Here is a 12,007-nt window from a genome sequence, read left to right as displayed (position 1 = left end):
GATCTTAAAAAAAAAATGGGTCGACAGGGTTGCTGAAATCACAGGAAAATCTTTAATTCCACAGAATTTTGAGCAAATTTTCATCGTAGATTATGTGTCATAGACACAAAATTTAGGTAATATTGACAGATTTCACATTTTTTGAATTATGTGCGTATTTCCAAAATAATAATATTTATGTCAACATGGAGTTTTGTTTTTGTTTTGTTTTGTAATTGTTTATTGATTTTTTTCTAGAAAAAAGTAAAAAAGACTCATTTTTTCACGACTTTCAAAAGAAATATATGCTATTTTTATCACAGAAAACCATCACCGAATTTTGGGGTGAAATTACAGAAAGTCAGTATTTTCACAAAAATACAGATTTTTTCCGGTAACCTTGCCTCCCGATTGACTTTTTTTTCTTAAATAGTGCGCTGAATAGGGGAAAGTTTCTTCTATAATGTGGCAAATTTTCATAGATGCCGATTTTTTTTATCTTGGAAGTATTCTGAAAAAGACAGCCTGTTATAATTAAGCTAATTAGCATATTATAGGTCTTTAAAAACGTGGACCAGCTAGTATAAATGTAAGCTTTTGAGCAGCATTGCTAAAACATAGCATACGATCTCATTTCGAATGAGCATTACGATAAACTTTAAAAGTCTCGTTTGTTTGTAAGAGTAAATGATGGGGTTTGAAGAACTAATTTGTTTCTAATTATACAGCTATTGGAAATATTTATTTGCGTAGCCTCACTTGATATGTAAGGTTTAATGACAAAGTATAGTACAGTACAAGGATTCAAATGAAGAGTTTTAAAAATGTTTTTTTTTTTCAAATATTCCGATCAACATTTAAAATCAGCTTGAGAGAGCATTTATCTAATCTTAAGACAGCAAATTCGATGAGGGAAATTATTAACTTATAAGGGAAATTATGAATAGGACCTTAAGAAATTCAGACAAGTTGACTTACCGACTACCCAGGTCAGGTGGGGATTTGTTCCGTAGGCTACGCAGTGTAGTTTCAACGCATCACCCTCCACCATGTTGGTTTTTCCTATTTCTGTGCTCTGGAATTTAACAACAACGTTTGCTGGAAGAAATAATAAGAAACGATTGATTATTGACATACATATATTAGAGATAATAATACAAATTTTTGAGATTCAGACTCCTATTTTTTCCATACAACATTTTCCATTCGACTCACCTACTACATTAAAAGATCTAGATGCATTCTGCGCCCGGATGCTGCAAGCGTACGATCCGGCATCGGAGTCGAGCGCTCGACTGATGATGAATTTGTTCTCCTCCTTGATTATTCGGTAACGATCCTTCAGGGACTCGATATCGCTGACGTTGACTCCGTCCTTGGACCTGAGGAAGAATTGAACAAAAATTGGATGTTAGTAAATTCTTAACAGATGGGAATAGAATCGCTGGAGGGGTTTTAATGTTTTTGTTTGAGATATCTAATGATATTTTTTCTAAATTATCGGATATTTTGCCACCACGTAGAAACAAGATTTCTTGTTATTTACTAGTTATTGATCAAACAATTTCTCATCGAATGAAAATCGATAGTACATCGTTCCTTACCGTTGAAGGTACCGAGTTCAAAGGAAACCTCTAATTTGCGGTGGGTGAAAATTTATTCCGCGCATTTCCTAGCCTGCATCCATCGGGCAGCATGCTAATGAGATGTTAATTTCCTTAAAACGATTGTGAAAATGGAGCGGCGGAGCGGGTGGGTAGGATTTGTTTTTTTTTTCTTCAATTTAACACCGTTGTCGCTCGTTTCAAATTGAAGAATCAATCTCGCCCGGGCTAATAGGAAAGGTGCTAATGAATGTACGACCGTTGCCAGACATACATACCTCTAGCAACTACATACGTTTTTCCACGCCAGTCATCCATGCCGGACTCGTGATCCAGAATGAATGCACTGCTGCACCGATCTGCCTAATGAGGTTGCAACATGCAATTCTAACTATCGTTTGTAGGGGTAAACAGTGTCGATTAACCAGTGTGAATTAAAAATATGACTGAGTTCAGCATGTGTTATACTTCCTCTTTTCTTGTTATGCATCGATTGCGCCAAATGGATTACTTCATTTTTGTAGCACCTTTAGGCATGAAATAAAACACAACGAAGGAAGCGAAACTTTGTGATGGTGGCTTTAGAAATTCTAAACGGTTCATTCATATCAAAGATAGATTCATTTGAAGTTGATAATAATATATTTGCTAAAATGTAGGTATACCCAGATTTCAGGAAGAAATATGGGTTGTGAAGTATCTGCATTAAAGACGGTGCACAGTGGAAAAATTTAGACTCAAAATCCTAAAAAACTCGAAGCCACAGGTTAAAGGACCTTCTATACCATCTTATATGATTTTTTTTAAGGAATTCAAATCTGCCGTATGGAATTAGACCAAAGACGTCTAAGTGAAGTGTTATTTGGCTCACATAACCTAGAAAAAATAGTTATAACTTCGTGAAAATGATTTTGATTAAACATTTTTTTTGCTGAAATCATTTCAATGTGATGTGAAAGTTTCATGAAGATTGATGAAATTTTATGTTGATAGGACATATAAAGAAAATATCTTATTTCTGGGTCAATAAGATCAAATCACACTCCTCTCAGATGGCTCCGGTTTAATTCAGCGGTAGTCAATTGGATGTCTTTGTTTTGAGTTAGATTTTTTTCTACCGGAAAACCCGGAATAGCGTTAATCAAAGAAGTCGAAAGATTCCTTATAATTCAACCACGGTAACTGAAAAGTTCATATACCGGTATTTCGATAGCAACTTACTACCTCACTGAAGAAGGTAGTAAGTTGCTATCGAAATACCGGTATATGAACTTTTCATTTACCGTGGTTGAATTGAAAGGAATCTTTCGATCAATACTGATGTTATGAAATCGTTTGGTACATCTTTGTACCTGAAAATAATCACATTTTCGTAGATGACGGAAAGAATTAAAGAAACATAAGCTATCAAAGAACGAAAGAACATAAGCCGTAAATATCATGAATTTTTCGAAAAAGATACAACGGCTCACCGACAGGACTTGAACCTGCAATCTCCGCTTCAGTACAACGGCGCGTTAGCCAATTCCACCACGGTGAACGTGATGCTCGGGTTCGCCGGTTTCATCACGTTCACCGTGGTGGAATTGGCTAACGCGCCGTTGTACTGAAGCGGAGATTGCAGGTTCAAGTCCGGTCGGTGAGCCGTTGTATCTTTTTCGAAAAATCCATGATATTTACGGCTTATGTTCTTTCGTTCTTTGATAGCTTATGTTTCTTTAATTCTTTCCGTCATCTACGAAAATGAATCTTTCGATTGCTTTGATTCAGCTGAATCATTCAACCAAGCGGTCGAAATAGTCATTGGACCCCCACATATTTATACATCGTCGGATAGATGTATTCTTAACAATTCCAGAAATCAAAGAAGCAACCAAATACTGCAAAGTTGTCAGAAATTATAAGCAACTTAAAAATAAAACTATTTTGGGGACTATTTTTATTCGGAACCAACTACAGACAACCTAGTAGAACAAATTCACTTCATTTTAAAATATTTATAAATTAAAATAAACAACCAACACAATGAATTCAATATCATAAAAATCGGTCAACATTTGCGGCCACACGGATAACAACAACTTACAAGTAAAATTTCCCCGAAACGCATATTTTGCAACAGCTTTGGAAGGTTAACTGTGAAAAACTATTTTTTCAACCATATGAGAGATAAGTTCTTCGTACTTTTTCCGCTTGTCAATAATTGGAATTAACATTTTTGAACAATTTTTTTAATAGTTTTTGACATGTAAAACAATCCAGAGATTTTATGTGTAAAAACTTGAAGTATGGTTATGATGAAAATGTGTACTGAGCATTGTGATTTTTGATAAATTGTTTTTTTTTCATTACCCAATTCAAAACTGTAAAAATTGAGAAAATTCACAATAAAATTCTCAAAATATTTTGGAACTGGAACACTTCAGAGTACTACAATGTATGCGCTGAGCTAAAAAAATCACGATTTTTCAAGAAATTCCAACTTTTTCTCACATCTAATCTATTGAATTTCGAATTTGAGAAAAAAAAATTATGAGGATACCAATGAAGCTAAAAATTCAATAGGTTTATTTCGGGGAAAAATGATTCATAAAGAATTTTTCCAGCTTTGAGATTTGAAATTCTAGGTTTTTTCCGGTTTTCCCAGTCTCATTTCAAATTCTCGGGTTTTCCGGTTCGCTGGCCACTCTGGATCTATGACCCGTCATGGTACGCATCAGTTTATTGACAGCGTTGAATTGCTTTAAAATGTACTATTCTCCCTATTTTTTCAAAATTTAAAACTATCGCACTTATGATATATTCAATATGCAAGAGAACAAGATAGGGTGACCACAACATTTTTATTTTTAAATTACCGGTTATCCCGATTATGAATTCAAGGTTTTTCAGCTTTTGATGGTCCAAATTCATCGAAATATTTCAAAATTTCTCACTTATTTTATTGATTTGGATGTTCCATCACATTCATATCAATGAACCTTTGGAAGAACTCGATTCTATTTTAAGGTTTTTATCACTTTTTCTCAAATGATAAAAAAACACCCTACCAAAATCGTTATGGGAATAGAAAAGCTGGTGTCGACGACAGTATAGTACTTTTAAAACATATCTTTGATAGAGGTTTAACAATCATGTTCACGGAAAATTTAAAAATGGTGTGCTTAAATTTAGCACTGCTAAACAATGTTTACAATTAATCAGTCGTCATTATGGCTATGATAAGAATTAAAAAGAAATTAAATGAATCAAAGGTGAAATTCTAACGTTTTTTGAAAGTTACAAATACCAAGTGTGCCATTACAGTTCACAACATTCATTTCTCTGTGAATTTAATACTGTTATCAAGTGTCTTAAATCTTGTACCTCGCTCGTCACAGTAAATTCAAATTAATAGTTGATTTCAATTGATTGAAATTAAGTAATAGATAGATGCAATTACAAGTGTAATAAATTCTGGCCAAAAATTGATCTCACTGATTCTCAGGGGATTGTCCATAATTGCCTAATTTTTTTTTTCAAATGCGGGGTATTTATGAACACTTGTTTTGAGGCATTGTATACAAGAATTTCTTTTTATGATTAAAATAGAGGAATGTGGGAATCAAGGGCCACTTCTTTTCTTTGCTTCATAACTTCTTTATCATAAAAGATAACATGAAAAAAAATTATTTGTAAGAAATGTTTTCAACATTTTTAAGGTATCATTAGGCATTTTTTTTTGATTTTTTTAAATAAACTAATTTCCTCTAGTTCTGTCTGCTTAAAAAGAAGTGCATTTTTCATTTAAAAAAATAGTGGAATCATGGGCCATCAAATCCAAATTGACTAGATAACGTGCAAAGTTTAAGAGTTGACCTAAAACTGAAATTTCATAATTCATTTAGCTATTTTAAAGCAATTTCAGATGGGAAAATAAAAAAGCGAGTTGTGTGTGATCGAAAAATTCCTCAAACCTGGACAAATATTTTTTTTGAATTCCTGGCTATAGTACTTTTTTTATAAACAATTAATCAAACATTGATTTTGCATCATAATTCTAATGTTCTCGTTGCAGAGCTTGGAAATCACGTTTCTGATTAATAATTATTATTACGAATATTTAGAAAAATGGGGAACAAGTGACACAGTCCAGAATAAACCATTTTGGGGATTATTTTACAAAAAATTTAAGTTTGAGATATAATAAAATAAGAATGATACATTTGTTTCAATTAAGATTCATCCACTGTATTTTTGTAGCCAAGGAGTTTTAATTTCGAAATGAATATTTAAAGAAAAATATAGAAAAAAAGGTATTCAAAATAATGTTTACTTTTAAATTAATGGTTTTTCGTAAACCAATAAACATTAGAAAAAAAAATTAATTGTTTAATTTCATGGCGTAGTAAAATTGTTATTCACAACTTTGCAGTTAAAATCGGTTGAAACTCGAATTAAATAGAACGATTTTAAAACTCTGGACTGAATCCAGAACCCATGAATTTGAAGTTCAAGGTAAAATTTTCATATATAATTTCAGAATCAGAATAAGAGCTAAGTTTCTTCAATCAATGATTCTTGTTATCTTATTTCTTACACTTTTTAAAGAATTCAAATTTGTTTGGTATAAAGTTCTAAGAAGAGGAAAAATAGTTATTTCCACCGATACATTTTCTCTCTCAACTTATTCATCTTTCATGTAGTAGAGAGTTAGCTTTGTTATGAGAACCATGAGGATTTGATTTCAGTTAAAATAGTTTCAGTTAATTGGTCAATATATGTTTTTGTTTTGAGCTAGTTTCTTGGGATGAAATTCATTTAAAAAATAACTGTTAAAGTTAATGATAAAGTAAGAAGGTTTTGTGTAATGTTTGCTTGGAAACAACCTTTGTATCAGGATAACAAATTTTATAAGTTTTAAGCAAAATCCAGCTAGGCTGAGCTTGATATTTAAGCTGAGAAAAACATTTCGAGGTAAATAGTTCGAAAATGCTCGCTCAATGACAATTCATCATAGGATGTTGAGGTTCAGACCGTTGATACTCTTGTATGTTTTGGAAAACAGGCGGATGGGTTGACCAAAAAAAAATTTGAATTCACGGATTTGAATTTAAATTTTCTTTATCACCTGCCTCTGTAAAAAGAATGATGCATTTAGATAGACGCACTATAAAATCACGAATTTAGAGGCCAAGGCTTAAATTTCGCCATTTTCAGAAGCTCCGGCTTTTAAGGTTTGGGAAATATTAAGTTTTCATTTTCGATTTGTAGAACATCAAACGGAAACCCTTAAGTAGGACAGGAGACTACATTACCTTCCGCCAAACTGTTGCAAAGATGAAGGGAATTAAGTAAACCACCTTATCTTCGGATTGATTATTTTAATTGGGCATACTTCATAGGAAAAACAAATAAAAACTAAAATGCACAACTCAGTACAAACAGAATTTTTTTTTTACAATTTTAGTGGCATCACAATTTCATCGACATCCTAGATCATTTTATAAAATTCTTTTTGATTGGTAGGCAATGCGACACCAGATGGTAATGTCAATACTTTGCGAAAAATACGTGTCCTGTCCGTTTGTCTGTGATATAAGGTTTAAAAATTCAAGAGACGGCAGTATACAAAAAAAAATCTGGAACTATGAATGCTAAGTTTTAAAATGCAGATTGCATTAAAAACATTATATGTTCTTGTTTTCAAATCTGTAAAACAACGGAATGTTTCATACGACGTAATGAAAGCTCACGCGAGATTTCTAAGATACTCGAAAGAAATAAGAATTCAAAAGTTTTGAATCAATTATCAACTTTTCCGATTTACCGCGAGTAGTTTTGACTTTTGAGAAAACCGGGTTTTTTTTAGGTTTATTTCATTTGTTTCTCTGGAACTTGAATAGTTCATTTATATCTTAATCCTCGACCAAAAAGAGGATAATAAAAAGATTTGAAATCAGTTTTTTTTTACAGAGGGTTGTCGGGTCATTTGCTATCAAAATCAATGATAGATTTTACTCGAAACTTAGTAATTTTTAAATTTAGAAACGCAATATCATCAGAACTAAAGGTTCTAGACAGAATCTGTCTTTGAAATAGACAACAAGTTTATTTTAACCTTTTTTCAAAAGCTATCCTTTCAATCTAAAAAATTAGAACTGGCAAAAAAAAGCATATTTGGATCCAGCGTACTCAAATGTGTCGAATGGGCTCTTAAACCTCTGGCACCACGGAAAATGAGAATTTTCTTATCTTGTGTTGTGGAACAAAAGAAATAAAAAGTAAAAACAATAATTTTCAATGATTTTGTTGTTGTTGAACAAAACCGCTTTTTACCATTCACCATGATATTTTCCTGAAATACTTGACTCAAAACACAAATATATTCTCAGGAAGGTACCATGCAATGTTGAATAATTGTAACAATTTTGAAGGATTTTAAGCATTGTGTCTAAACCCACTTTCATTAAAAAGCTTTGATAAATTCTTTACAGTGTTACTAAAAAATCCTATTTAAAGTAAATTTTCACTGGAAATTTTTCAAATTTTCATCAATTTTTTTGTCACGGATCTGGTAAAATATTAAGCCCTTCAAATTTTTTTTAATTCTCAAATTTTTATGTAATTTGAAGTTTTTTGGATAATTTTGATGACTTATTTAAAAAAAAGTGAAAATTGTAAGATCTAATTAAATAGAAATAGCACACAGACGATTTTTTTTTTCAAACAGGACATCTGTGCCGGGAACACCAAAGTTTGGCATCCTGTATCTAAAATAACACATTCTACAAATTTACTAATCTTTTGTTACCGAAAGTGTTGTGTTCAATTTTATAGTATAAATTTTCATATTTAAATCATTTTAGTTATTGTTCTATGTGTAACACACTCGTGGCAAGCGAAAATAATAATTCTGAGTTTTGAATTTTGGGTTGAATCCCTGATCTTGGAACCAAAACTGAATTTTGGTTTCCATTTGTCAATTTTCCCGGTTTTGGGTCAGAATTCTCGATTTTTCCCGGGTTTCTATTTTTTTTTTCTCGATCGGGGCAGGGTTCTATGTGTGGATGAAGCTTGATTCACCAAAACAACAGTTCACAATTAAATGAACTAAAGCTGAGAAAGGATTGCTTTGCTAGTATTGGCGTAAAGCGCGATACCGGGAATCTGCTCAATAGGGTGGCCCAAAATTGCACTATTTCTGGGATTCTGGGGGCTCAACCTTCAAATGATAGCTTTGGAGGTAAGAAACAAACTTTTATATGGAGGCGACTCATAAAAATGATGTTTAGAGTACTGTTCTGGTTTTTTGGAAAAAAGGCCTTTTTTCAACACTTTTCCAAATGAAATTCTTATATCATCCTCATAAGTTAAAAATATGTGTCTCTTATTTTTGTTGAAGTTTTCTTTATTAAGTGAATTTCAAACTAATAATTTGTTAAAAAAGTGGCCTTTTTCCAAAAATCTAACAAGTGCGACCTCTAAACATCATTTCTCTGAGTCGCATAAAAGTGTGTTTCTTACACCTTTGCTATCCTTTGAAAGGTGAGCCCCCAGAAATCAGGCATAGTGAAATTTTGTGCCACCTTACTGAAAAATCATTTCGAAGAGAAATTTCATTGCGTTTTTGGATAGGATCAAGTTTAAAGGTCCCAAGTGGACTTAGTGTAGACTCTACACTGTAGTCTACACTACACAGGGTGGCCACAGAACCGGGAAAACCGGGAAAACCGGGAAAAAACCGGGAATTGGAAATGGAACCGGGAAAACCGGGAAAAAACCGGGAATTTAGACCCAAAACCGGGAAAATTGATAAAAGGAAAACGAAATCCAGTTTTGGTTCCAACATGAGGGATTCAAACCAAAATTAAAAATTTAGAATTATAATTTAAATGTCCTAGACAGAATTGAACAGTTCAAAAAATGTGTAAGAGAAATATCATGAGTTTTTTAATTTATTACCTACTCTGATCTCTCTTCAATTACCTCTTAATTGAAAAAAAAAAAACACCACAAATTTGACCGAAACCGGTGAAATTATGAATCCTTTTCGATTCGAGTTACCCGTTTAGAGTTGAACTCGAATCGAATTAGAATCAGTATTACGAATCTCGTTCGAGTTCTAAATTTTAACGTATTAGATTTCGAGTAAATCGGGTAGTAGATCATCTCGAAACGTTTCATTCGAATCGAGATCGGTAATGTCAAAGTTGGTCGAATCGAACGAAACTCGATTGTTTCGAGTTCCATAATCCCGCCCCAGAGTTAAAAACTGCCTCGAAGAACGAGATGAGAAATTCAAAAACTCTCCTAACCTTTTTTCAAGAATCGCACATCATGATTTATTAAAAAAAACTATCAATCATGTGAAAACAATCGAGTCCGAGTTAAATTTTTGTTTAAAATTTTGAAATTTTTAAAAGATGCTGATATTTTAACTTTCGAGTGATAATGTTTAATTCGAGAGTTAAACTCAAAACAATCATCTTTACGCACGGCACGGTGTTTTTTGTAGCTTAATAATAATAAATTTGATTTTGCTGAGTTAAAAAAAGGAAACCAAAAAATACCTTGGATATGTTGAGATTTCTTTGCAAATTTGCGAAAATCGTTACAAAAATTAAAAGACACGAATGCCACAAGGATGGTAAAGTGTCATTAATAAAACCTTAAAAAAAAATACAAAAACTAAAATAAACTAGTCATATGAAATTTTAGTAACACTGTTTAGAATTTTTAACATGTGCTTTTGTCGGTAGAAGACACTGAGTAAATTCTTTAAATATATTAAAATGATTAAAAATTACATGGAACTTCACTTAACATATACATATTTGTGTTTCGAGTAAAGTATTTCAACAAAATAACAAAATATTGCGATGAAATTAATTAATTTCCTTTTTTCTTTTCGATGTTACAAGGCAACAAAATTTACGTTTTTCCTTTTGAAGAGGCTATAAGAGCTGGTTTTGACTGATTTGAGGGCGACATATCCAAATACGCAGTTTGGTTTTTTTCTGCTAGCTCTAGTTTTTGAAATTCAAGGGTTATCTTTTTCGAAGACCGCGAGTAGTTCAAACTTCTGAGAAAACTGAGGCGTCCTTCAAGTTTATACATCACAGCATGATTATATTTGAGAATTAAAAGATATTTAAAAAATTTTAATATCAAAATAAATCAAATATTTTTTCCAAAGCAAAAGTCGAAAAATTCGTAGCCTCCAATAAAGTTGTTGTTGAAATTTGAATCTTTGATAACAAATGCTTATGAATGTTCTTCAATGATGTCTAAATTAGTATTATTTTTTCTATTGTATTTTAAACATCACAGGAAGTTTTTTCAAGTATTGTTTCTTTGAAACTAGAAATGCTAGGTAATTTATTAATCATCTGTCAAATGAAGGACAATAAATAGATTTCAAATGAGTTATTGTTTTTTAAAGAGGGTTGTCGGTTCATTAGTTATCAATGATCGACTTAGCTCAAAACTTAAAAACCCAATATCACTAGATTTGATAGAATCTGACAAATGATTTGAATTCAAGACGGCAAAATCAATTTTTAAAACAATGGCTTTATTTAATCTGCATTTCATAACTAAGCTTAAAGTTAAAAAAAAAATTATGTACACTGTTAAGTCTCTTTGATTTTCAGAACCTTATTCGTACACTTTCGTATTACTTTTTGCATAAATCCTTAGAGTTACCCTTAGCTTACCATGTGTTTGAAAAAATTTATATGATTTTTCTACTACAAAATATGTTATAACTTCATCATTAATCGGAACAGTTATTTGTTCATAATTTATACCCAAAAAACTGACTCAAAATAAAAATATATGTTGAACAATTAACTGTAACTTTTTTCACTGAAATCAAATTCACATTTTTTTGCATAACAATGCTAACCATCTACTGAATGAACCATACAAACGTTGAAAATATTTTTAATGCAAAAATATTTTACATTGCAAAAAAAAAACTGATCTGTGTAAATTATGTATCAGCCAAGTTGAATCTCATTGGTCTTAGGGATAAGTCGTGAAATATTTGTGCATAAAAAAAAATTATGTATGAAATCACTTTTTTTTAAATACAAATATAGTTTTCAATTATTTACCGAACTGAATCATACTAAAAATATTTTTTTTTAAGTTCGAGACCATATATGAAGTAGAGGATTTAGATTTTTTCTAAACATTTATGGCTGCTACAAAAATCACATTGCTCCTTTTTAATTTTTTTTTTTGAAATTTGCCAATTCAATTTTAAATCAAAATTATATCTTGAACTTAAAACTCGTAGGTCCTGAGGTTTGTTTTTAACTAGTATAGCTAGTTTAATTCAAGTTTTAATAAATTTAAACTGCAAAATTATAAACTATAATTTTACTACACTATGAAAATCAAAAATAAAGGTTTCTAGTTTTCATTGATTTACGAAA

The 12,007-nt window shown here is 31.5% G+C and overlaps 1 protein-coding gene across 7 annotated transcripts in view; it reads right to left on the bottom strand.

The window, feature by feature from the left end:
• LOC129740941 (uncharacterized) overlaps positions 1-12,007 on the bottom strand; it is a 150,962-nt gene that overhangs the window by 29,359 nt on the left and 109,596 nt on the right. For all 7 annotated transcript variants that reach the window (XM_055732599.1, XM_055732600.1, XM_055732593.1 and 4 more), the window contains exons 6-7: positions 1,195-1,361; positions 958-1,077 (exon numbers count right to left, since the gene is read on the bottom strand). In XM_055732599.1, the coding sequence (XP_055588574.1) occupies positions 958-1,077; positions 1,195-1,361 (287 nt within the window). The remainder of the gene's footprint in view (positions 1-957; positions 1,078-1,194; positions 1,362-12,007) is intronic.

This window comes from Uranotaenia lowii, chromosome 2 (assembly GCF_029784155.1).
Source record: "Uranotaenia lowii strain MFRU-FL chromosome 2, ASM2978415v1, whole genome shotgun sequence".
NCBI lineage: Eukaryota > Metazoa > Arthropoda > Insecta > Diptera > Culicidae > Uranotaenia > Uranotaenia lowii.
This window is presented reverse-complemented; position numbering and strand designations above follow the sequence as displayed.